At 35.6% G+C, this 27,990-nt stretch overlaps 1 protein-coding gene, 1 non-coding gene and 1 pseudogene across 2 annotated transcripts in view; 2 read left to right on the plus strand and 1 right to left on the minus strand.

The window, feature by feature from the left end:
• Positions 1-27,990, minus strand: part of XPR1 (xenotropic and polytropic retrovirus receptor 1) — a 252,234-nt gene that overhangs the window by 201,282 nt on the left and 22,962 nt on the right. The window contains exon 2 of the mRNA XM_025877687.2: positions 22,014-22,065. Coding sequence (XP_025733472.1) covers positions 22,014-22,065 — 52 coding nt within the window. The remainder of the gene's footprint in view (positions 1-22,013; positions 22,066-27,990) is intronic.
• TRNAE-CUC (transfer RNA glutamic acid (anticodon CUC)) lies at positions 6,131-6,203 on the plus strand. Its single transcript has one exon. It is a non-coding gene; the product is annotated as a tRNA-Glu (tRNA).
• On the plus strand, positions 22,641-23,278 carry LOC112828553 (ubiquitin-conjugating enzyme E2 variant 1 pseudogene; annotated as a pseudogene).

Genomic DNA, 27,990 nt, shown 5'->3' on the forward strand with positions numbered 1-27,990 from the left:
AAATTCAACAATTTAGATTAAGTGTATTAATTACTTGAAAGACATCAGCTACCAAAGCTTACTCAAGAAGAAATGGATAATCTAAATACTCCTAATTGAAACCTTTCCACATAAAAAGCTTTAGGCCTAGATGCCTTCATTGATGAATTCTATCAAAGACTTAAGGAAGAACAATACCAATTCAATGCAAACTCTTCCAGAAAACTGAAGAGGAAAGAATTTCTCCCATCTCATTCTATGAGGCCAACACTGCCATGCTGCCAAAACAAGACAAAGATATTACCAGAAAAGACACTTGTAGACAAATACAGATGTAAAAATTTTAATGAAATTTTAGCAAATTTAATTCAGCAATATTTTAAAAAGGTATGCAATGACAAAATAGAGTGCTACATACTGAGTATGCATATCCTCCAAAAATTGATATGAATCTTTATGCCCAGTGTGATGGTATTAAAAGACAGGGCCTTTGGGAGGTTGCTTAGGTTCTGAGAGTTGAGCCCTCATGAATGAGATTAGTGTTCTCACAAAAGAGACCCTACAGAGATTCCCTCATTCCTCCCACCATGTAAAGTTATAGTGAGAAGATGGCTATCAGTGAAGAAGCTGAGCCTTCAACAGACACCAAATATGCCAATTCCAGAACTGTGAGAAATAAATATCTATTGCTTATAAGCCATTCAGTTTATAGTATATTGGTAGGCAGCCCAAACTAAGAAATGGTATTTATCCCAGAAATACAGTTGATTTAACATTTATAAATCAATCAATGTAATTCACCATATTAACAAACTAGAAAAAGAAAAACTATGTTATCATCTCAATAGATGTGAAGAAAGCACTCAACAAAGTCCAACACTACTTACCCCTGATAAAATCTCTTATGAAATTAAGAACAGAAGGGATTTCCACTCTTATCAATTCTATCCAACATTCTATTAGAGATTCTCTCCAGTGTAATCAGGCAAGAAAAATAAAAGACATCCAGATTGGAAAAGCAAAGGTAAAGCTATATTATTTAGAAGATAACATGAGGGGGGTGCCTGGGTGGCGCACTCAGTTGAGCACCCGAACTCTTGGCTTCGGCTTGAGTGGTGGTCTCAGGGTCATGAGATAAAACCTTGCATTGGGCTCCACGCTCAGTGCAGAGTCTGCTTGGGGCTTTCTCTCCCTTTCCCTCTGACCTTTGTCCCCTTTGCTCTCTCTCACTCTCTCTCTCTCATGAATAAATAAATCTTTAAAAACTAAACAAAAGGTGATGACATGATAGTATGTATAGAAAATCTACAAAAAAGCTACCAGAACTAACAAGTGAGTTTACCAAAGTTGCAGAGCACAAGATCAATATACAAAAATCAACTCTACTTCTATATACTAACAGCGAATAATTGGAAATTGAAATGGAAAGACAAATAGCATTATAATAGCATCAAAAAATGTTAAATACTTAGGAATAAATCTGACTAAAGATGTGAAAAACTTGTACACTAAAAACTACAAAAGACTGTTAAAAGAAATTAAAGAATACCTAAGTGAAGAGATCTTATTTATAGGTTAGAAAATTAAAGAGGGTTGATATCATAGAGATGTCAACTGTCCCCAAATTACTCTGAAGATTCAACAAAATCCCAATCAAAATCTCAGTAGGCTCTTATTCTAAAATTCATATGGAAATGCAAAAGACATACAATAGCCAAAAAACAAGCAAAAGAAGAACAAAGCTAGAGAACTAACACTACCTGATTTCAAACTTACTAAAGCTACAGTAATCAAGAAATAAACCCACACATATATAGACAACTGACTTTTTACAAATATGCAAAGATAATGCAGTGAAGAAAGGACAGTCTTTTCAACAAATGGTGTTGAAACAATACCTGGACTTAAAAAGTGAATTTTGTTCCATACATCACATCACACACAAAAAATTAACTCAAAATGGACGGCAGACCTGAATGCAAAACTTAAATCTATAATACTTTAGATGAAAACACAGAGGGCGCCTGGGTGGCTCAGTTGGTTAAGCCACTGCCTTTGGCTCAGGTCATGATCCTGGAGTCCCGGGATCGAGTACCGCATCGGGGTCCCTGCTCGGCAGGGAGTCTGCTTCTCCCTCTGACCTTCTCCCCTCTCATGTGCTCTCTCTCTCTCTCTCATTCTTTCTCTCAAATAAATAAAATCTTATAAAAAAAAAAAAAGAAAACACAGAAAAAATCTCTGTGACCCTGTGTCTTAGTTCAGACAGCTACAACAAATTACCACAGTCTAGGTGGCTTAAACAACAGAAACATATCTGTCATAATTCTGGGGGCTGGGAAGTCCAAAATCAGTGTACCGGTGTGTTCAGGTTCTGATGAGACCCTCTTTCTGGCTTGCAAGGCTGCCCTCTTATGTTTCTTCACACAGTTCACACAGCAGAGTACAAAGAGAGGAAGCAAGAACTCTGATGACTTTTCTTTTCTTTTTTTTTTTAAAGTTTTATTTATTTATTTGAGAGAGAGAAAGAATGAGACAGAGAGACAGCATGAGAAGTAGGAGTGTCAGAGGGAGAAGCAGACTCCCCCCTGAGCAGGGAGCCTTATGTGGGACTCGATCCCAGGACTCCAGGATCATGACCCGATCCGAAGGCAGTCACTTAACCAACTGAGCCACCCAGGCGCCCCTCTGATGTCTTTTCTTATAAGGGTGCTGATCCCATTCATGAGCATTCAACATATGATTTTGGGGCGAATACAAATATTCATTCCATAGCACCATTAATTAATTAATTATTTAATTGTTAGATTTGACCAAAAGCATGATCGTAAAAGAACAAATTGATAAATGAAAACTATATTGAAATTTTAAAACTTTCACTCTTGAGAAGACACTTTTAAAGCTACAGGTTGGGAGAAAATCTTTGTAAAGTCTACATCTAATAAAAGTCTGGTATCCAGAATATAAAAAAACCTCTCAAAACTCAGGAATAAGAAAAATAAGAATCTAATTTTTTAAATGGGCTCAAGATTTAAAAAGACATTTCACCAAAGAAGATATATATAAATGGTAAACAAGCACAAAGAAAATTCTCCATTATCATCAGTCATTAGAGAAATGCAAATTAAAACCACAATGAGATACCATTTGGCTAACATTAAATAGACTGACAATACCAAGTACCGGAAAGAATATGGAAAAACTGGAATTGTAAGTGGGAATGTAAAATGGAGTGACCACTCTGGATCTCAAAAAAATTCAGCTGATTGAAAGAAGCCCAATAAATAAGAGTAGACGCTGTATAAACACATTTACATAAAACATTAGGAAATGCCAACAGTGAAAAAAAGGTCAGTGGTTAACTGAGGAGGGGTAAAATTAGATGGGGTGGGAAAGAGGAATTATGAAAAAGTGTGAGGAAAGTTTTGGAAGTGATGGCTATGGTCCCTATCTTAATTATACTGATGCTTTCATCAGTATACAAATGCCATAACATCAAATTCCATATTTTAAGTATGTACAATTTCTTAAATATCAGTCATACCTCAATAAAGCTGTTAAAAATATATATTAAACAGGAAAAAGAAAATGGCTTTTCTTGTCACTTACATGCTTGTTAGATTACAGGTATTCAAGGATGATCTTTTAAAAAATGTGAAGTAGACCTCATTTCATTTTGGGGAAAAGTTTTTTTTATAAAAACAAAATGCTTAATTTTATGACACCAAAAATTAAATGTTATCTTTATGAAACAGTTTATATTTTTTAATTGCATGATAAATAATAAATTTATAAAAACATTTAAGAAAATTCATACCCAGATTCCACTTTCCTGTTCTTCTGAATACTTAAGGGCTAAAAGTAGAAGCCAGTTATGCTAGGATTAAAAATCACCCTGTAGGGGCGCCTGGGTGGCTCAGTTGGTTAAACCGCTGCCTTCAGCTCAGGTCATGATCCCAGGGTACTGGGATTGAGCCCCACATCGGGCTCCCTGCTCATGCAGGAAACCTGTTTCTCCCTCTGCCTGCCGCTCCCCCTGCTTGTGCTCTCTCCCTCTCTCTCTCTCTCGCTCTCTCTCTCTCTGTGTCAAATAAATAAATAAAATTTTAAAAAATAAATAAATAAAAATAAAAATCACCCTGTAATAAAATCTTTTATTTTTTTATACATTTTTTAAAAAGATTTATTTGACAGAGACACAGCAAGAGAGGGAACACAAGCAGGGGGAGTGGGAGAGGGAGAAGCAGGCTTCCCTGTGGAGCAGGGAGCCTGATGTGGGGCTCGATCCCAGGACCTTGGGATCACGACTTGAGCCGAAGGCAAACACTTAATGACTGAGCCATCCAGGCGCCCCCTTTTTTTTATATAAATTTTTTTAAAGAAAAAAATCACCCTGTAATAAAATCTTGACTAAAAAATTCCATAACTACAAAGAAATCATTCCAGAAATATTCATTTACTGATAAGATTTTTCTTCTTTTTTTATTGTAGTAAAATTATATAACATAAAATTTACCATTTTAAGCATTTTTAAATGTACAACTTAGTGATATTCAATACACTCACAATATTATACAATCACTATCACCATTTCCAAACGTTTTCATTACCTCAAATGCATATGCTACTATGGTAAATAATGACAAAATGTTTATTAAATGAAACAACAGCAAGAAATTAAGCGTACTTCTTTATAACCAGTCTTGTAAATCACAGATGATGTGAAAGTGTACACGAACAGCAGGCAAAAATTACTGGGTAGTGATTAAATCCATCTGATAATTCACAAAATTTATATTTGTAATATATGTTTAATTGCACTGCATTTTTACTTACTAATCTAAAAACAGTATCGTACTGACTGAATATAGTGACCTTAAATAGTCTACTTAGCTTTTCTAATTAATTTGACCTAATTGTCTTTTTCTAATTTCTTACTAGGGGTTCTTAAGGACCTAAATAAGAAATGCCAATTGGAAATACCACTGCCATCTTCATGTTACTACTTCAGCATCAACATCAACACCTCCATAGAGAACAAAGAGATTATGAGAAAAAATTAGTATACAGATTGAAGATATCCACAAGCAAAATCAGAACCCCGAAAGATCTCTTACTAAGAAATAAAAGCTAAAATCCTTCTAAAATATTTTGCACAAATGACCAGAATTTATGTTTAGAACAATCAGCACTTTGCTTCTACTGGGTTACTACAAATAAACATCGTGTAGATTTTTTGGAGAGATGGGGTAAAAACAAGAAAAAGAAAACTAAGATCAGGAAACATAACCTTCACTCTTCTAGGTCCATAACACACAACCTATAATAAAAATAGAGGAGAATGAAGTCCTCTTATATTCCACAGCCTTCTTCAGATAGTGCTGTGTAAGTAGACATGCTAAAAAAAGTTAGAATCCAAATCCACCATGGACAGTTCTAATTTGAAAAACAATTTTTCTATTAAATAAACTACTTCATTCTATTCAAAAGTGAACAAAAAAATCAATTCAGGTTTTCACCTTGTTGCTTATTTTTTCAACTATTATCAAAACAAAAAAATTCCAGGGCACCTGGGTGGCTTAGTTGTTAAGCGTCTGCCTTCAGTTCAGGTCATGATCCCAGAGTTCTGGGATCAAGCCCCCCATCAGGCTCCCTGCTCGGCAGAGAGCCTGCTTCTCCCTCTCCCACTCCCCCTGCTTGTGTTCCCTCTCTCGCTGTGTCTCCCTCTGTCAAATAAATAAAATCTTTAAAAAAAAAAAATTCCATTCTGACAGTTGTTTTTTGATTCCCCAAAATTTTAAGCTTCAAAAAAAAAAAAAAACTCTACAAGTGACACAGACTGAGAAATTAGCAAGCAAAATCATGCCAAAAATTACTTTATAATAATCCTTCTTTTCTGTTTAAGTACATTCCATTTAAGAATGCTCTATGTTGGGATGCCTGGGTGGCTCAGTCGGTTAAGCAGCTGCCTTGGGCTCAGGTGCTGATTCCAGGGTGCTGGGATCAAGCCCTGCATCGGGCTCCCTGCTCAGCGGGGAGCCTGCTTCTCCCTCTCCCTCTGCCACTCCCCCTGCTTGTGTTCTCTCTCTGTGTCAAATAGATAAATAAAATCTTTAAAAAAAAAAAAAAAAAAGAATGCTCTGTGTCCTGGGGCACCTGGCTAGCTCAGTTGGAAGAGCATGAGACTCTCAATCTCAGGGTTGTGAGTTCAAGCCCCACACTGGGTGCAGAGATTACTAAAACAAACAAACAACAACAACAACAAAACACAAATAAACTTTGGAAGAAAAAAAAGAATGCTCGGTGTCTTGATAAAGATAATGGTTGCACAAAACTGAATGCACTAAAAATGCCACTGAACCTCAGTACACTTTAAGTCATTAATTTTGGGGTACATGGGTGGCTCAGTCAGTTAAGCGTCTGCCTTCAGCTCAGGTCATGACCCAGAGTTCTCGGATCAAGCCCCGCATCAGGCTCCCTGCTCAGTGAGGAGTCTGCTTCTCCCTCTCCCTTTCCCCCTGCTTGTGTTTTCTCTCTCTCTCTCTCTCAAATAAATAAAATCTTAAAAAAAAAATCGTTCATTTTGTTAATTTCATACACATAAAAAAGATTGCTTCTGTGCATATTTTGAGTCATGAGCTAACTAAAAATTATGAATCTGTTTTCCCCAATACTCTTGAGGAAGCAAGCATGTGGACTTAATTGGTAATGGCAGACAGTTGCGGGACCCCAACATGAAAAAGGACACAACTATACATAAAAATTGTGGAACTGGAGATTGGATGGTACCGTAACTAAATAAAGCCTCCATTCCTCTGGACTTCTAACTGTGAAATCCATTCAAAACAGCACCAAGACTATTTTTAGATACTGCTGAAGTGGAACAAAGAACTCAAGATGATCTCTTAATTCTGACCTGCGTTAGACTAATAGTCCAAATGTGCAGTATACTTGTCTACCAAATAAAGTCCAACTTTAAAAAAAAATTAAGCCCCTTGGAAATTTGGCCTCATTCTTACAGCTCACTATTCCCCCGTAATAACCCTTTACTTCATTTAAAGAGCTCTAATCTCCCCTGAATGTCTTGCACCTCTTTCGTTTTGTCCTGTTGCTTCTCTCTGCCTAGAAGGTCCTCTCCTACAGCTGTAACTATGCTTTAAGACCCAATTCAAATCTCACCTCTTTCATTTATCATTTTCTTACTACTTTATTTATGAAAATTCTTTTATGGCTATTTTGGATAAACTGCTCCTGAGAATATCTACCCAATACACTGTGTTATTCTTTTTTTTTTTTTTTTTTTTAAGATTTTATTTATTTATTTGAGAGAGAGAATGAGAGCCAGAGAGCACGAGAGGGAAGAGGGTCAGAGGGAGAAGCAGACTCCCCGCTGAGCAGGGAGCCCGATGTGGGACTCGATCCTGGGACTCCAGGATCATGACCTGAGCCGAAGGCAGCCGCCCAACCAACTGAGCCACCCAGGCGCCCACTGTGTTATTCTTATACTGTTAAAAATTCTTCTCTGCTGTAAATACCCTAATTTAATTACTGTGTCATTAGTGAACTATATCATGTTTTTCCTTAAGTAGAAAGACTGTTGTAGTCTCTTTTTTTTAAGATTTTATTTATTTGACAGAGGAGAGAGTGAGAAAGCACAAGCAGGGTGAGGCACAGAGGGAGAGAGAGAAGCAGACTCCCCACCAAGCAGGGAGCCTAATGCGGGGCTCGATCCCAGGACCCTGGGATCATGACCTGAGCTGAAGGCAGACGCCCAACTGACTGAGCCACTCAGGTGCCCCGTTGTTGCAGTCTTTTAAAAAGATAACAACAATCCATCCTTCTCTCAAGATGACAAGACATCCCATTCAGAAAAAATAAGAGTATAAAAATAATAAATCTTAAAATATAAATAACCTTATTCTCCTCCATTCTTTCTAAAAGAAATACACAAATTTAGCTATTTCATCTTCTCATTATAGCAACCACAAGATTCCTTTGTGAACAGCCTAATAAAAACATATTTTGGAATGGCACAGCAACTGTCGAACAATACAAACTCTTAAATATATTTAATCACACTAGATTTGCAATGCCTGATTTAAAGTATAGATATTTCAAACTCCAATAAGATTCATGTGCCTCAGGTGTATATTCAAAATTAATTGCATATAACACACCAATATAAATTCAATTTCCCTTTCTAACCTCACTGATTGCACCTCTTGTAACAAGCGCCTAACTGATCAATTTCTCATCAAGAACCACAAATTGGCACTTCGTCTTACAGATGATAAACTATGTTTCACCTCTCAACCTTCAATGAAGAAAATGAAAATTTAATCAGTATAGGTAGATTCCCTACCCCCAAAACTCTAATCCCAAAAAGCTGTACATATGGTTATGCCTAAGAGTATTATTCAATCTTAAAATTCATCACATTTCTTTTTTTTAAGATTTTATTTATTTATTTGAGAGAGAGAATGAGAGAGAGAGAGAGAGCATGAGAGAGGGGAGGGTCAGAGGGAGAAGCAGACTCCCCGCTGAGCAGGGAGGCCGATGTGGGACTCGATCCCAGGGCTCCAGGATCATGACCTGAGCCGAAGGCAGTCGCTTAACCAACTGAGCCCACCCAGGCGCCCAAAATTCATCACATTTCACTTGTTCAGCTAGGGTAGATACTTTCAAGTCCAAAGTATACTAAGAATCTAAGCTTTAAAGAACAGGTATTTTATCTTTTAAATATATATTTATTATATTATTATATATCTAAACATATATTTTTAAGTGTGTGCATGTGTGCAGGCATGTGAGTATATATGTGTATATATATTTCTTTCCACTAAAAAAGAAAACCTAAAACAATGAATAACTCAGTACCACTGACACTATGAAAGAAGTGCCCAGTATATGGCTTCTAAAGAAATTAAGACTCAGTGGTTATCACCAAAAGAACTAAGCCTCCTTTGCAAAACAGCTAATCCCAGATCCCACCCTGGAAATACTTAAGATGAGTGTGGAAAAATTCTATCATATCAGATAGAAAAGAAGCTATCAAAGGTTATGAGAGTCATATCAAAACAAGTGAGGAAACTACCTGCAGAGGCCCCAACTGAGCCAAAGTTGAAAATTTGATCAATAATAAGGATAAAACTATACTGGACCAAATATACCAAATATGTTTAAATATATTAATTCATTAATACACTTAAAAAATTTTCACAGCTCATCTCCAGAAAAATGTTAGAGAACCAATACTATTTTGAAAACTAGAAAATAAAGGATAAGACTTAGGCAATTACTCTACTTTTTCTATATCCGTAGCTAAAAATAACCAGTTTACGAAGGGAAGTTTCTCTTATAAAATTCTGGCTAATAAACACAGGAATGCTGGAATATCACCATTTTGTGAACTCAATGAAGTTGTGGATCTGGGGATAGGCACTGATCATCAATAGCTAGTAACATTACAAAGACAGAAACAATCTGATATTACATATCCCTCTCTTAATAGAAGTATACACCAGCACCTATAAAATGTTCTTAGGAAAAAAATATATATGCATAACTTTTAATCTGATTTAGACCAAGCCTCTACATTTAACTACAAATTTACAGGAGATACCAAGAATAGAAACCGTATTAAGGTATACCACATGAATGTAATCAGTAAAATCCAGACTCTGGGAGACAAAGAAAACCAAAGTAGCCAGTTTGTTCCACCAAATAACAATAATAATAATTTTAAAAGGAAAACAGAAAATGCTAAATAAATAAAATAGTTGGAGGGGAAACCTATAGATCAACTCTGACCAAAATAACTTTTTTCAGTAAGAGAAATATTCTGTGCTGTCCAATAAGGTGGCTCATGTGGCTGCTGAGCACTTGATGATTAAGGATCAGAATATTCCACTTTAATTTTAATTAATTTAAATTTAAATAGTTACATGTGACTACTGTACTGGATGGTGCTGTTATAAATCAATGGAGAATTAAGGGACTTATTAATCAATCTGCAATTTATCAAATGAGGGATCTTATTTGGGTCCCAATTCAAACAAATAAATCTTTTTTAAAAAGACTATAAAACAGGGAAATGTGAATCCTGTCAGATATTTAATAATATTAAGAAATTACTATTAATATTTTTATTTATAACAACTGTATTTTGGTAATGGGGCCAGAGATTATCGTTTAAAAATATTTACAGATAAAATGATATAATTTCTGGAATTTGCTTCAAACTAATTGGGGGGGTTGAATAAAAGATTAGGCATTGTATTGATAATGACTGAAGCTGGGTGATGGGTAAATGGGATCCTGGATACATTCTCTATATTTGTAGGTCTTTGAAAATTCTCATAATAGTGCTTGCTTCGGCAGCACATATACTGAAAATTCTCATAATAGAAATTTTGGAGGGAAGAGGGGACACTTGTATGCTATGAAGAGGTTTGCTTGTTTTGTTTCCCCGAGGAAGTACAGCAGATACTAGAAATATAAAAGAAATTCTTAGGAGGGATGATTTGGAATACTTTGCAGGTAACTCTGGTTACAGGCCAATAAACTGTCCGTTATTTCTTAATTTTTTTAGAGATTTTATTTATTTGAGAAAGAGCATGAGAGCACATGCAAGGGAGGAGACAGACAGAGAGAAGAGGGAGAGGGAAAGGGAGAGAATCTCAAGCAGATTACATGAACAGTGCAGAGGACAATACAGAGTTTGTAGGGTTCTTTCCATAACCCTACAATCATGACCTGAGCCGAAATCAAGAGTCAGACCATTAACCAACTGAGCCACCCAGATGCCCCAAACTGTCCTTTATTTTATACACTCAAATCTTTCTATCGGCCAGTTTTTTACTTTCTGGATGTCATACCTGAATTTTTCTTTAACATCATTTGACGGGGGCGCCTGGGTGGCTCAGTTGGTTAAGCAACTGCCTTCGGCTCAGGTCATGATCCTGGAGAACCCGGATCGAGTCCCACATCGGGCTCCTTGCTCAGCAGGGAGTCTGCTTCTCCCTCTGACCCTCTTCCCTCTCGTGCTCTCTATCTCTCATTCTCTCTCTCTCTCAAATAAATAAATAAAATCTTAAAAAAAAAAAAAAACATCATTTGACGGTTCCTTTCAAAGTGGTTAGATTAGAATGTAAAAGCAAATGCCTCATTTGGACCTATAGAAGTGGCTCACAATTTGAACTAAGAACATTACAATGTTTTGTTGTTGTTGTTGCTGTTTTTCAATTTAGATTTAGGGATATGGTAGGACAAAAATGCACCACCATCACCACCCCAGCCAAAAGATATCCATGTCAAATCCCTGGAACCTATGATGTTATCTTATTTGGGAAAAGGGTCTTTAAAATGTAATTAATGATCCTGAGAAGAAATCATCCTGATTAGGTGGACTTAAATCCAATGACAAATGACCTTAGATACATGGAGGAGAATAAACAAAGTAAAAGGCAAAGTGAAGAGGCAGAGATTAGAGTAAAGTGGTCACAAGCCAAGCAAGCTAGCAACCACTAGAGGCTGGAAAAGGAAAATTCTCCCTCCAACATTCCACAAGTGTAGCTTGATTTCAGACTCTGACCTCCACAACTGTGAGAGTAAATTTCTCTCATTTTACACCACTAAGTTTGTGGTTAATTGTTAAAACAGCCACAGAACACTAATATAAGGAATTATCTACTCTTTCAAATATTGACTACCTATTCCTTCCTCATATTGGCTCAATAATTAGAAGTTATTGTGAATCTAAATAATTTTTTGAACATCTTTTCCATTTTGAAGGCAGGAATTTTTGTTTCTTTTACTCAATGATGTACATCTACTGCTGGAAACTACTCAGTGATCATAACTTTTTATGTTTCTTTCTACCTTTCTCAGTGGCATTCTTTCATTAAACAGCTAAAGTGGCCCTACCCAAAGAAAACAAAGAGCATAAAGAAGAACTTACCTTACTTTAAACTCTGCCATCTTGAAGCTTTAACAATTATTCCAGATGTCTAATAGCTAATTTGGGAAACTCTATCTGAAATCATCAGGTTCATTCATCCGGTATGTTAGCTTTTCCTCTACCATGTAGAGTATATAACCAATAATTCCCAAAGTTTTTTTGTTTCATGATTTAATGTTTTATAATTATCCCCTCTAGTTCATGACCTTCCATCCCTCAAACTTACCAAAAAAAAAAAAAAAAAGCACCGTGTGATAACTGACACAGTAACTTTATATGTTAATGATTTTTACAAGGGAAGGAAAAATTGAAACACTGAAAACACTTTACTCTGTGGTATGTAAAGAAAGGATTATAAGCCTGTGTCCCAAGCATTTCTTCCTTTCTTCTAACTTCCTACCTGTATGCTACTCAAAGTTGATAATCATTTTTGTCACATAATTTTCCTACCTACTTATATCATTATCTTTTGTTTTGGCAGTCAGCATCCAATTACATTTAATTCTCTTTTAGTGAAAAAGAAGGAATTTCATCAACTTGAAGAGTAATACTATTTACTATTCAGAAGCACATCTTTCCTATTAGTGAACTAGCCTGAGGTTAGTGGCACCTTTAAAGAATACACAGATTATTTTTGCAGGTAATAATACTATGTAGAAGCAGTCATTTCTACAATATGAATGAATATGCAATTCTATTCCACTATAAACATGAAATAATACCCTTCAGAAATAACTTCAGGGGGCGCCTGGGTGGCTCAGTTGGTTAAGCCGCTGCCTTCAGCTCAGGCCATGATCCCAGGGTCCTGGGATCGAGCCCCACATCGGGCTCCCTGCTCATGCAGGAAGCCTGCTTCTCCCTCTGCCTGCCGCTCCCCCTGTTCGTGCTCTCTCCCTCTCTCTCGCTCTCTCTGTGCGTCAAATAAATAAATAAAATCTTTAAAAAAAAAAAAAAGAAATAACTTCAGTATACACCCAAAACTAATGTAGTATGTGTCAATTAAACTTCAATTTTTTTTTAAATCAGAAAGAAGAAAGAAAAAGGATGGATGGATGGATGGATGGATGGATGGAAGGAAGAAAGAAGGAAGGAGGAAGGAAGGAAGGAAGGAAGGAAGGAAGGAAGGAAGGAAGGAAGGAAGGAAGGAAGGAAGGAAGGGAAAAAGAACGAAAACTTCATTATATGGCTTGAATATCAGATCTTTTTATCCTTTCTTAAAGAAGTTAATGAGAAGATTAAAAAGTATATCATTCTTATAGAGATGATAATTATCTTGTTGGCTTGGCTCTTGTCTCAACTTTCACTCTTAGCCATCTGTATTTCTCAATGGCTCTCAAAACAAAGTTATAATGACTACAAATGAATCTAGTATTTCATTTTTTTGGTTAAACTCTCTACTAGTCCCTGGTATATAGTCTTCTCATGTAATATTAACCCACTACGAGCAGAAAGATTTTTGAAAATCAATAATAAATGAACTAAACAACACTAACAGACAAGTGGAAAAGAAAAAACACTGTCCTGCCACTGATCACCTGAAAATGTAGCAAATTATAGCTCTCCCTATTGTAAATATAAAATGGTTTTATTTCCAGTTCAGAAGAGTCATAAATAATTTTTAAGGAGATAATGATATGGATAACAAAATGGAAAACTGGGGGGAGGGGAGATACAAGATTATAAATGTGAGAAAAGTAATACATTATGAATGCACAGATTTGACAGTAATCATATACATGCAAAAACTACTTCATGAATTTTAGAAATGCAATTCAGTCTTCCATCCTCTAGAACTAAAAAGCAAGTTAAAAAAATAAAAAGCCAGGGACAAAGGTGAGGTAGAAGATGCCGGAAGTGGACTCTGTCCATTCAAGCATATAATCGGAATGAATAATTTACAAGCATACTTTCATCTTCAAAGCCACTAAGAGCTGAATTCTAAGGAGCTTAGGGAGATTGTTACACATCTGCTAACCAAGATGAATAAGCAAAGGGAACCTAAGCAAAAATGATCCAACAAAACCTGTTCACATGATTGGAGTGGGGGTGGGAAAACTAAAGACATGGCAGAATAGCAGAGACTAGTATAGTTGTGGTCACCGACTCATGTCCTTAACTGTATCTATTCATTTCACTTCAGAAAATCAGATAGTTGTATTAAGCCAACTGAATTAGAGAGCTGTATTAGGCTAACATTAGCTATATATACTCTCCATTAAAAGAATACTTTAGGGCGCCTGGGTGGCTCAGTCAGTTAAGCGTCTGCCTTCAGCTCAGGTCATGATCTCAGGGTACTGGCATTGAGCCCCACACTGGGCTCCCTGCTTAGTGGGGACTCTCTGTATACTCTCTCTCTCTCTCTCTCTCTGCAATAAATAAAATCTTTTAAAAAAAGAATACTTTAGGGCGCCTGGGTGGCTAAGTTGGTTAAGCAACTGCCTTCAGCTCAGGTCATGATCTCAGGGTCCTGGGATCAAGTCCCGCGCATCAGGCTCCCTGCTCAGTGGGGAGCCTGCTTCTCCCTCTGACCCTCTTCCCTCTCGTGCTCTCTATCTCTCATTCTCTCTCTCAAATAAATAAATAAAATCTTTAAAAAAAAAAGAATACTTTATAAGATAATGAGAGGCAGAATGTGAAAGGAAAACAAAGCATCAGTAGGTCTTTCCATTTTAATTCAAATAATCTAAAAAATATATTCTACTGAATACACATATTTTAAAAATTCTAATAATTCATATATGATTTTTCAAATTTATGCCTATTTCATGTATTTTTGAAAGGAAGCATATCAAACACAAAAAAATCCCACAAAAATAAGTAGGTTGTCTTACAAAAATTGACACTCAACAGCATATAAAATATTTCTCAGCAGTCAAATGAAACTCTATACTTGGCATCAAGACAACACAATGCCACAAAAACACAGTATCTTTAAATGAAGATCTCATATCATCTGTTTCTCTATTGATTTTAAAGAAATGCTACATGTCTCACCTCAGACTATACCTTATGAAATTACAGTATTAGCATTATAAAACAACAACAACAAATAATATGCTTTAACCATCTAACCAGCAAGTAAAATTCTGCATCTCAAGATCAAGTTAAAAATTAAGAAACAAAAATAAAAACAAGAAGCAAGCTAGGTCAGTCTACTCCCTTTTTCCTACAAATAGTACTTTGGATTCAAGGAAGATTGAGGGAAAGGATTCATTTTTATTCCTACTCATTGATGTGCTCAATAAATATGTAAGGTATTTTAGATATGAGATATAAAACAGAAAAAAAGACAAAAATCTCTGGTCTCAAGGGACTTATATTGGTCTCAAGAATACTAATAAATCAATGAGAAAAATAAATACTTAAGATACCAGAAAGTGACAAATACTATGCAAAGAAATAAAATGGGGTGATGTAATTTAAAGTGACTGAGTGGTTATGTAAGATTGGATATTCAGAAGGCCCTCTGAAGGACACAGCCCCAATGATCAAATGATTCTACTCAGGTCAAGAGCTAAAAAACCTTATTCTAAGAGCAAGTTTGGCCCAATTTAGGTACAGAAAGAAAGGCAATGTGACTAGAGCCTAGTAAACAAGGGGGAAAATGGTAGAAGGTAAGGTCATGACCACAGGACCAAATTATTTAGGGCCTTGTAGGTCAGAGTAATAAATTTTTACATTATACCCTTGGTCTGTAAGAAGGAGTCATGAAACTCCACTGTCATGCTTTTTGTAAAATTGCTCTTGGGGATACTATTCACCACACCAAACAAATACTCTTCATGAAGGTCCAAAGGAAGAATTTCTCTCAAATCTCATGGTCAATAACAACTGAACTTTTTCTGAGAAACGGATATAAATTTACCTTATGTGTAATTCTGAAATGAATCATGCTCTCATCTATCCCCTGAACCCCAAAAAACTCAGAATTGAATTTATAATTAGCTTCTAGCAATTGTATAAAACCTTATGGCATCTATTTTTTGAAATAAATGTTTTCTTTTAGAATAGTTTTAGATTCACAGAAAAGTTACAAAGATAGTCCAGAGAGTTCCCATATACCCCCCCAAGTTTCCCCTATCATTAACATCTTATTAAGTATGGTAAATTTGTCACAATCAATGAACCAAAACTGAAACATTATTATAAACTCAAGTCTATAATATACTCAGATTTCCTTAATTTTTACCTGATGCTCTTTTTCTGTTCCAGGATCTTTACAATATCTAATCTATATACTAAATTTACTGGAGCTTTATATCACTATTCTATCTTAATTTCCCCCTTATTCTAACCTCTATAACTACTAATACCTAATATATCTTAATTCTATAAACCTCCCCCAATACTTCTGGGAACCATGCGGAATAACAACAACAACAAAAATGAGTAGAGACAGAGTTCTTGAAAGATAAAATTAGCTTTTCCCCAAAAAAGTCATATAGTTGAGTATTATTCAAAATAATACTTCATAAATCTTTTAAAAATACAGAGACTCAAAAAATATCCAATCAAAAATTGTATTCAAATATATCATTTGGATAAAAATGCAGTCAATATAAAATAGTCTTTTTTATGTTTCAATATTATTCTCTGGAATTCTCCTTTTGTTGGCACATACAGCATTAGTAATCCTAAACATCCTTGAGTCACACAACATTAGTGTGGTCTCAGATCACACAAATCTAAAATGAGGATGAGGCAGAATGATCTTCCAAAGTCCCTTTCAATTAGAAATGTCAATGATCTCTTAATTCTGTGACCTAGGTTGACTGTCAGATTCTCATATTTTGCCATCACAAGAGCAGAAAACAGTAATGCTTCTAAACAAAAGATAGTACATTTTAAAAAGAGAATGTCAAAGCCTGAAGCTTTACTTGAAATTAATTCAGAGAAAAAAATAGATTAATATAGTATATAAATAATATGAGTAGTGCATAAATTTATATGTATATAAACTATGTTAATCAAAAGTACCCTGGGAAAGGGGGAAATTCCCCTCCAAAAAAAGGTGTGACTATTTACCCAAGTAGATTAATTTCATAAAGTGGCTAAGATGCCAAATGGGGAAAGAAAAAAAAAAGCATGAAAGTAAAAAAAAAAAAAAAAAAAAACAATTCATCAATTTATATTTACTAGTTCTCTATCACTGAAAATTTGACTATGTCAAATGGGTATTGCAATTAAGAGGTCTGTTTTCACATCTATATTAAATTGTTTTGTCTCAAAACAATCCTATTAAGGTATCACTGATTTGCTGCTGGGGAACCATTAGCTGGCAGCTTCATTTAATCTGTCCCAAATACCCATTACCTCACTGGCAGCAGGAATTATAAAACCCAATTGAGTCTAAGCGTTTTTAGCACCGTTTTCCAAAAATTCCTTAAAACACTATTCCACTAAAGACTGACTCCAAGGATTCTAAGTGTGTACATGATCTCTACATTAAAAAAAAAATCCACAGGGGCGCCTGGGTGGCTCAGTTGGTTAAGCAACTGCCTTCGGCTCAGGTCAGGATCCCAGGGTCCTGGGATCGAGCCCCACATCGGGCTCCCTGCTCAGCCAGAAGCCTGCTTCTCCCTCTCCCACTCCCACTGCTTGTGTTCCCTCTCACGCTATCTCTCTCTCTCTCTCTCTGTCAATTAAATAAATAAATAAAAATCTTTAAAAAAAAAAAAAAATCCACAATTCTAGTCACTTTAATATTCTCATTCTACTGTCATGGTATGCTGCTCTATAAGTTTTTCTGCAAGAAAAAAAAACCAATTTAAATATTAAAATGTTTAATTATTTATGTCATTATTTAAAAATCAATAAATTGTATAAACTTTAACATGGAATTTAAGTCATCTTCTAAGTCATAGAATATTTCCAAATGTAAATACTTACCAAAAGAAACAGATTATACAGAAGAGTAGGCAATATATTATTGTTATAATTATATTATTATATCAAAAGAGATTAAATATAAATCGATAAGGAATGCCTAAGTCCTTAAGCTTTCTTATGTATATTATTTTGGAATATGAGCACTTCCTAATTACAATTGTAAGACATCTACTTTAAATAAAAAGAGATCTTTTATTTTTCATGAATCAATATATGAATGATCCATGAAATTTACTATCAAACGATGAATGAAGCAAAATACCATAAATCTGAATGTTTATTCATTTGACTAAAAAAAGCAGCTTTCAGTGAATATGTCTTAATTTCTTAATGCATTGAAATTATTTGGTTGTTTTTTAAATGAGGAAAAAGCCTACTTTATTAACAAAGAGTAAAGGCACTATCTTGAAATGTCCTACAAAGTTGTAAGAAAATAACTCACTAGTATAAAAATTGTGTCTGGCAATATATGTTAAGAAAAGAAAAAAAAGAAGATAGCAGGAGGGGAAGAATGAAGGGGGGAAATCAGAGGGGGAGAGGAACCATGAGAGATGATGGACTCTGAAAAACAAACTGAGGGTTCTAGAGGGGAGGGGGGTGGGGGGATGGGTTAGCCTGGTGATGGGTATCAAAGAGGGCACGTTCTGTGTGGAGCACTGGGTATTATGCACAAACAGTGAATCATGGAACACTACATCGAAAACTAATGATGTAATGTATGGTGATTAACATAAGAATAAAAAAATTGCGTCTGTGGTCAACTTCTTATCAACAAACACTTTCAAATACTATGCCTTTTATCAAATAAATCACTTCACTCTTACAGAATCCATTTCAAGTCACCTTTCTTTCACTATAATTATAAATCCATTCCATCTTAAACAAAAGTAGTATGAAATATGAGGAAGCTGCTTATTTTACTACAATGCATCTAAATTAACAAGTCAGCAAAAATGTTTTCGTTTTTCAAAAGACTTATTTGACAGAATGAGAGGGGGGAGGGGCAGCAGGAGAAGCACTCCCCCTTGAGCAGGGAGCCTGATGTGGGGATCGATCCCAGGACTCTAAGGTCATGACCTGAGCCAAAAGCAGATGCTTAACTGACTGAGCCACCCAGGCACCCCAGCAAAAATGTTTTTTAACTCTAATAATGATGTTAAGCTATAACCATTCCACATATGTAATTATTCAATACAGCTATTTACTTAGATTCAATTCAATACAATAAATATTTTTAAAAATATAAATGTCCTCTGGATGCTATAAACAAACAAATATTTCTGTATTCTAATAGAATAATCAAACTATCAATGAACTTAAGCCTATAAGCCTACTGGCTAATTACTGTCTAAAAGAAGTTAGCATTAATCATATTGATCCAAAATTATTTAAGATTTATGGCAGGGGTTTTGGACTTTGGCTATTTATTAGAATCACTTGGGAGAGTATAGAACTACCAATGCCTGGGCTTCACTCCCAGATCCTATTTTAATTGATATGAGATGGGAACCAAGTATCAATATTTGTATAAAAAAAACAAAACAAACACAGGTAAACTGAATTAAACATACAGCAGATTTGAGAACTACCAACTTAGGAATATACTTCAGTTATAAGATTAAAAAAAAACTTGTTCACTGGCACCAAAAGTTTTAACTCTACTCAAAACTTAAGGTGTAGGAGAAAAAGAGAGTGAAGAAAAGAGATAAAGACAACATTCAAAAAAAATAATCGAGGCCTAGCAAACATTTCTGCCTTTAAAAAATGTTAAAAGTTGGGGCGCCTGGGTGGCTCAGATGATTGGGCGTCTGCCTTCGGCTCAGGTCACGATTCCAGAGTCCTGGGATCGAGTCCCGCATCGGGCTCCCTGCTCCTTGGGAGCCTGCTTCTCCCTCTGCCTCTCTCTCTCTCTGTCTCTCATGAATAAATAAATTAAAAAAATCTTTAAAAAAAAAATGTTAAAAGTTGAAAGCCTTATCTTAGACTTGGTTGATAGATCTGCTTATGCTACACAGCTAAATAAAAGCCTAGCAATACAAACAAAATAGTAAGAATAAATGACAGAAATAATTATCAAACTTAACACCATAGAAAGACAGTAAATTAATATAGTATCACAATCAAATGAGACAAAATTATAGTCACTTTAATAACTAGGGGCGTCTGGGTGGCTCAGTCGTTAAGCATCTGCCTTCGGCTCAGGTCATGATCCCAGGGTCCTGGGATCGAGCCCCACATCAGGCTCCCTGCTCCGTGGGAAGCCTGCTTCTCCCTCTCCCACTCTCCCTGCTTGTGTTCCCCTCTCTCACTGTGTCTCTCTCTGTCAAAGAAATAAATAAAATCTTTTAAAAAATTTTTTTAAAATAACATTTTCTAACCTTAATACTACACAGAATAGTGTTTCTTTAAACCACTTTCAATATCTTCAATTCTTAAGTACCTCAAAAGAGAAGAATTCATTTTAAGAAGATAAAGTTACACAGCTTTAATCTGAGATTAGAAAGAACAAAGAAGTGCGGAATATTTCCCTTATGAAAGTAGCATATACATCTGCACAATCAGCCCACAACACTCCCTTTACAACAGGGTCCAAAGAAGTTAATGTCTCTGAGCAATGTGATAAAAAAAAGTTCCTAACTATAAGCATTTTAGCATATTATCATAGAATTCAGTTTTTCCTCTAATAACAGCTAAAAGTGTATGAAAATTACTAGCAACATGAACCGGCATGAAGGGATGAATGAGGATCACCAGAACATGTCCGAGTGTTTGTTACAAACTGGATGGTAAAACTTAAAAGAAAAACTAGAGATAACCCAACCTTGAGAATAAAATTAAAAGAACCAAGTTACACAGGATGAGGGAACCAGTTAAACCTCCGTGTAATTTCATTTTTCTTAAAATGAAATTTTAAGAAAGTTATTTTTAAAATATTTTGAGAGGTACTCTTTAAGACACATAAAATAAGAACAAAGAACAAACATTTTGATAAATCTTAAGTGCTTTCAGTTAAACATTAGAAAATTAAACATATTATTATCCAAAATTCAGTTACATATTATAAAACTAATACCTAAGTGCCAATACCCTGGTAAAGATTTCAAGATGTTAAAGGAAGCACATTTTGAATGCAGAATGGTTAGAGATGAAAGATGCACATTTCTGTGTCATTAAAGAAATGAGATTTTTTTCTTTGTTTCAGGAGTAGAATTCAGTGATTCAGCAAAGAAATGAGATTTTTAATTATAGACATACGTTTATAAACCCACTTCAGCATCTGTTACATGTCATAAAAATAAGCCTCCAAAAGCCTGTCACTAGAATGACTTAATAGAATTCCAGTCTGGTATCTCATAAATATATTAATCTGTACACACTATCTAGATTACTCTTGGTATATACTTTTTCATATTCATCTCTCCTGAAAAAAATGGGATGTGAAATTTTAAAAGATTACTCAGCCTCGGAGGAAACACTCCCTCAATAAATAACTGTTGAATTAGCTCCAAAATTTAATGACACAAGAACTCTTACAACTTTAAATTACAACTCTCCAAACCTACCAAAGGTTAAACCCATAAAGAATGAGCTGGTGAGTAGAAGCTGAGATAACAGAAAAGATCAATAAAGATAATTGGAGAGACAACTACTGTCCTTAGATCAGTGATTTTATGACTGCCAAACTGTGCACATGCATATATATACATGCTTATATCACCCACACACATACACACAGTAAATATGCTTCACTGTTTTTTTTTTTACTAATCCCAATCTAAAGCCATGACATAAATAGAAAGGAAAACTAAATTGCCCAGACTAATTATGGACTAAGGATTCACTAAAGGAAGGAAGGAAGGAAGGAAGGAAGGAAGGAAGGAAGGAAGGAAGGGAAGACGGATATAAAAATATACTGGGGGGAGGGGAGATGATACAGATAAGAACTTTGACTCTAAACCAGTATCTGTGATTCACACAAGGGCATAGTAAGGGATCCATTGTAGGGTAAATGTGAGCTTAACGAACAAAAAGTCTGACTGAAATATAAAGTAATCGTAATATATATTTTAAAAAGCATAAAAGATCTATATAATAGGGCAGGATATATTAGTTTTATACTATGCAGTTTAAAATATTTTCCCTTAAAAAGGGATTTTATGTGACTAAATTAGGGATTAATGCATCTTACCTTCCACAGAAGGTGCCTGATCCTGAGCTGAATACAGCATGTCCTTGAAAGCCTATTAAAAAAACAAACAAACAAAAAATGCATGAAATCATGAGTAATCTTTACACTAAAAGCATTTGACCCTAAGCAATTACTTCTTTTTCAATATCCAGACGACATGATTCCCTAAATTGAGAATTTAGTAAAATACTTCAATTAACTTTAATAAGCTGAAACCCAAATACTATACTTTTGTATCAATCCACTATTGTCCAATCTTTAAGAAAATGGCTAATATGTACACTTTAAAAATTAAAGGGCATTTGGAAAAAATGAAAAATCTCCTGAGATCATAACTCTGACTAAAAGAAAATAGTGACAGAAACTGAGAACAGTGGTCCTAGAGAAATACATGGAACACTGCTTAAGAAAATATGAAACACTGGATACAAATTTTTTTTAATTGTAGTAACATAAAAGTAACAAAATGCACCATCTTAACCATTTTCACGTTAACAATTCAGTGGTGTCAAGTACATTCACAATGCTGTGTAGACAATCTCCAGAATTCTTTTTATCTTGGATACAAATACTCTTCAATGAAGGCCTAGAAAGTCCTCTATTAAGAGTTCAGGACTATAGGACACAAGATGGCAGCCACCACGGGCTCGGGAGTAAAAGTCCCTCGCAATTTTCGACTGTTGGAAGAACTGGAAGAAGGCCAGAAAGGAGTAGGAGATGGCACAGTTAGCTGGGGTCTAGAAGATGACAAAGATGTGACACTTACAAGATGGACAGGGATGATAATTGGGCCTCCAAGAACAATTTATGAAAATCGAATATACAGCCTTAAAATAGAATGTGGACCTAAATACCCAGAAGCACCCCCCTTTGTAAGATTTGTAACAAAAATTAATATGAATGGAGTTAATAGTTCTAACGGAGTGGTGGACCCAAGAGCCATATCAGTGCTAGCAAAATGGCAGAATTCATATAGCATCAAAGTTGTCCTGCAAGAGCTCCGGCGCCTAATGATGTCTAAAGAAAACATGAAACTCCCTCAGCCGCCTGAAGGACAGTGTTACAGCAATTAATCAAAAAAAGAAACCACAGGCCCTCCCCCCTCCCCCCCATTCGATTTAAGCAGCCATTTTCCACAGTAGTACATTTTCTAGATACGTCTTGTAGACCTCAAAGTACTGGAAAGGAAGCTCCCATTCAAAGGCAATTTATCTTAAGATACTGTAAACGATATTAATTTTTTGTCCATTTGAAATATATAAGTTGTGCTATAACAAAAAATAAAAAAAGAGTTCAGGACTATAAACATATTTACAGATTTACTGGTTTTTTTCCAAACCAGTGAATTAACTACCAATAATATTTAGGTAATTTGGATGGCTGCAGTTTGGTCTCCCAATAAGTGGTTTGGGGGCAGTAATGAGAAAAGCATTTCAACATACCTATCAATAGGTAGAATCAATCGAATGGATAAGGTTCCAGTGCTGAAGAGCTGGTCATAAACAGGTGGCTATATCCAGTCCCATAGCTTCAAAGCTTCAAATACCATCTAACAATTGGTGATTCCCAAAGTGGCCTCCGGCCTCCCTCAACAACTAACATTTGGAGTCAGATAATTCTTTATTTGGGGGTAGCTAGGGAGGCTGTTTTGTGCATAATACGATTTTTAGTACCATCCCTGGCATCAAGAGACCCACTACCCTCATCTAGATACCAGCAGCAACACCTCCACCAAAACCGTGACAACCAAAATGTCTCCAGACACTGCCAAATGTGCCGTGAGGGACAAAATCAATACACTACCCCCACACCCAGAACCACCTTAGAATCACTCAAGTTTAAACCCAAAAAAGAGGAAATAAACCTCCAGGGTAAGCCGTTCTATATTCAAGTCTAGTAAGTTATATTCTTCCCAAGTGAATTTACCATTTGCTTTAGACCAGTGAACAACCTGTTAGTTCTATAACTAACCAAGTCTGACAACATATGTAAAAAAGATTCCCAATGAAACAAGGAAAATTAAAATTAATGCATTTTTGTTCATTTTAACCCGTGTTGTTTTTTTAAAAATCTTCGTACGAAAATTATATATATTTAAAAATTTTAACAGCGCACATGCTTAAATCCATAACATTCAGTAAGATTCACTATTTATATAGGGGCGCCTGGGTGGCTCAGCCGTTAAGGGTCTGCCTTGGGCTCAGATCATGATCCCAGTGTCCTGGGATCGAGCACCACATCGGGCTCCCTGCTCAGCGGGAAGCCTGCTTCTCCCTCTCCCACTCCCCCTGCTTGTGTTCCTTCTCTCACTTTGTCTCTCTCTGTCAAATAAATAAATAAAAATCTTAAAAAAAAAATTCACTATTTATATAAAATTTGAGACACTACAATAATGCAATTGTGGTATAATAAAAAATATTTGCTCTTTGTTTCAGGTTCCTGACACAAATTCCTGAAAACCTTTAGAATCTACTCTCTTTTATATACCAATGAGACCGCTCATGGGCCGGGGGGCAAAATAGCTTCAGGATGGAGGTTGGTCCCCAGAAAAACCAACCACCTGATTGTGATTAGAGGGTTAAAACTTTCAGTCCCACCCCCAGATCTCTGAGGAAGAGAAAATGGCTGGGGATTGAGTCAATCACCAATGGCCAAAGATTTGTAGTCACCCAGGGAGAAGTATGGGTATCCTGGGTACCCCATTTATAGCTGGCATCTCAAGTAAGGGCAGTCTTGTGGGACTAAGCCCTTACCCATGGGGTCTATGCTAACTCTGGATAGTTAGTGTCAGAATTAAACTGAATTATTAGACACCCAGTTGGTGTCAGGGAAATGGTTATTGGTGTCAGAAAAAAGAACTGGTCAGAAGTGGTGTAAGAAAACACGTGAACAGAAATCATTTTTACAAAACCTTCATTATTGGGTCACAACTTTTCTAAGATTACCTTTGAAGCTCAGCCTTATGTTTACTGACCATTAATTCCTGAACTTATTTATGTACAAAAGTCCTAAGTGAATATGACAAAGGTATGGAACTTCTTTTAAGAACAAAGTATATACATTCACTATTTTCTTTACAATTTCAGATGTCTCAAGGACCACTAACTTCTAGTCTAAAAAAGGAAGTCAGTCCAGAAGATTTTATCGAACATCAGAAAGTCTTTACGTCAGTTTGGATTGGAATTTCATATTAAAGTCCTACACAAGTACAGAGTGGTGGTTATGTTACAGTCGTCCATTAGGTATTTTAAGAGAGTAAATGAACAGATTGCTTAGAACAAAGTATATCTCTAGACAGAAAAATATAAGAAGGAACACATAAACCCAGCCAGAGAATATTTACAGAAATAAATCTATTATGGAAACAGGTAATATCGGAGACTTAAATATCTGAATAAATTTTTCTACTTCTGGAGTATAATAGGCATGTGTGCCAAAATTAAATGATGCCATCAAGAACCAAATAAACCATTAATGATGAGCAGAGCGGCTTCTACATAGTAGAAACTCAATAAACAGTTCTTGAATTCAAAAGCCTTTCTTCTTTGGAGAAAATTACTTTAAAAATGAACAAAGCACACTGAAAAAGCATACTAAGCAGTACCTTGGTGACATATAATGAAAATAAATTAAATTTGCAAAAGCGAAGCTTACCAAATTAAGTTTTAAAAGATGATTAAAATTTTATAAAGAGAAAAATGATGATAGCCTTCATTTGATTGTAAAATTGAATCATAATTTCATTTCAATCAAGACAGTTCTCAGTAAAATCAGGGACAATTCTTTCTGCTTCTTACTACTTCAGTTTTCCTCTGAATAAAAGAAACCTCTAAGTTTTTTTTGTTTTTGTTTTTTAAGATTTTATTTATTTGAGAGAGAGAGAGAATGAGAGACAAGAGAGCACGAGAGGGAAGAGGGTCAGAGGGAGAAGCAGACCCCCTGCTGAGCAGGGAGCCCAATGTGGGACTCGATCCCGGGACTCCAAGATCATGACCTGAGCCAAAGGCAGTTGCTTAACCAACTGAGCCACCCAGGTTCCCTAAGTTTTTTATTGTAGTAAGTGTCTCGAGAACTCCATAAACAGGATATCATTCTATTCTTGTGACACGAGAATAGCCCCCAATTAGGAACTAAGAAGGGGGAAAAAGCCTACAGAGTAATGTCTACATTAGTACCTATATATTGTTGTCTATAATCTGAAAGCACTTGCCTGGGTTAGGAACAGTACATCAAAATACACAAAACAACACATTCAAAGAGTTTTCTCAATTTATGCTGTTTTCCTTTAAGGATATACGTTACTTTATATAAAACTCTGAATTTGGGGGCACCTGGGTGGCCTCAGTCCATTAAGCATCTGACACTGATTTTGGCTCAGGTCATGATCTCAGGGTTGTGAGATCCAGCCTGGTGTTGGGGTCTGCACTGGGCATGGAGCCTGCTTAGGATTCTCTCTCCCTCTCCTTCTCCCTGCCTTAAAAAAACAAAAACAAAAAACCTCTGAATTTGTGTAATAAAATTAATATATATTCATGTACATTACAATAGATTAGATTTTTTTTTAAAGATTTACTTATTTGAAGAGAGCATGGGTCGGGGAGGGGGGGAATCCTAAGCAGGCTCCCCTTAGAGTACAGAGCCCGATGCAGGGCTCAATCTCATGTCCCTGAGATCATGACCTGAGCTGATATCAAGAATCAGACACTTACCTGACAAAGCCACCCACATACCCCACAATAGACTTCTTGGATTTTCAAAGGATTCAAAGCAATCTTTTCTATCCACATCTCTACTGCAATCTGAGTGTTAAATTGTTTTTTTATGTTATTGAAAGATATATATACTAAGACAAAACTCCTTTAGTGCTTATAACAACTCATATAATAGCAAAATCTTCCAAATTAAATCCAAACACAGTCACAAAACCAATACTAGTCAACCAACAACATTAACGTGACAGGAAAAAAGATGTTTGCTGAAACAAAATCTCAACTGGCAACATGAATACAATGCTGTCATTATATCAGTTCTTCTGAATTTGGAATGCCCATATGACTATCAGATGTGATATAATTCTCCTAGTACCTCTCCCTACTATAAGGTAGCATAGTACAGTGGGTAGGAGTTATGGAGTCAGACAATGTGTATGAAAACCAACTCTAACACTTAATAGCTATGTAAGCTTAGGAAAATTAACTTCTCTGTATAACAATGCCCTCATCTGTATAACAGAAGTGATCACACATACCTCACAGGTCTATTATGAGTATTAAAAACTCTTAAAACACAAATCCTTATATTAATTATAATTCATGATTATACATGAAGAGTATTTAGAACATAAAAGATACTCAAAGAATGTTAACTAATCCAATGTGAACTACCACAAAACTTACATCATACAGTGGGTTGTGGCATCATTTGGCAATCTACTATTTGGACATGAATACATCATTCATGCATTAGATAGACCTCAGTCCTTATTAACTCTTCATAAAGTAGTACAATACTACCTGGAGCCAGCATGACCAAACAAGCATAAACAGTTACTGCAATCTCCTGGCATTTACTAGTTTATAAGACAGTCATCTAGATGATCTAGAATATGCTATGATATTTTCAGAAAAATCACAGTCATGAACATACTATATTTTTAATTCTCATAGGAAACCTACAGACTCATAAGAAAATACATGCACATCCCAGTTTGCATATGCTTTAAATAATAAGGTCTCCTAATTATATTAAACTTTCTACAATATATATATCTATCCTATGAAATAGGGTATAGCTCAAACCTAACATATATGATGTTCAATAATACTACCATTACAAATTTCTTATGTTGTTAATTTTTAACAACACATAGTAGATCATCATTAATCTCCTTTCCAAAGCACAGGCCATTTCACAGGCCTTTTCACAAACTGAGATCAGAAGCTAGAAAAATTCCTACTTCCATGTGGTATACACACAC

The sequence above is a fragment of the Callorhinus ursinus genome, unplaced genomic scaffold, assembly GCF_003265705.2.
Source record: "Callorhinus ursinus isolate GAN/ISIS: 27379988/994484 unplaced genomic scaffold, GSC_fseal_2.0 scaffold13, whole genome shotgun sequence".
Lineage (NCBI taxonomy): Eukaryota > Metazoa > Chordata > Mammalia > Carnivora > Otariidae > Callorhinus > Callorhinus ursinus.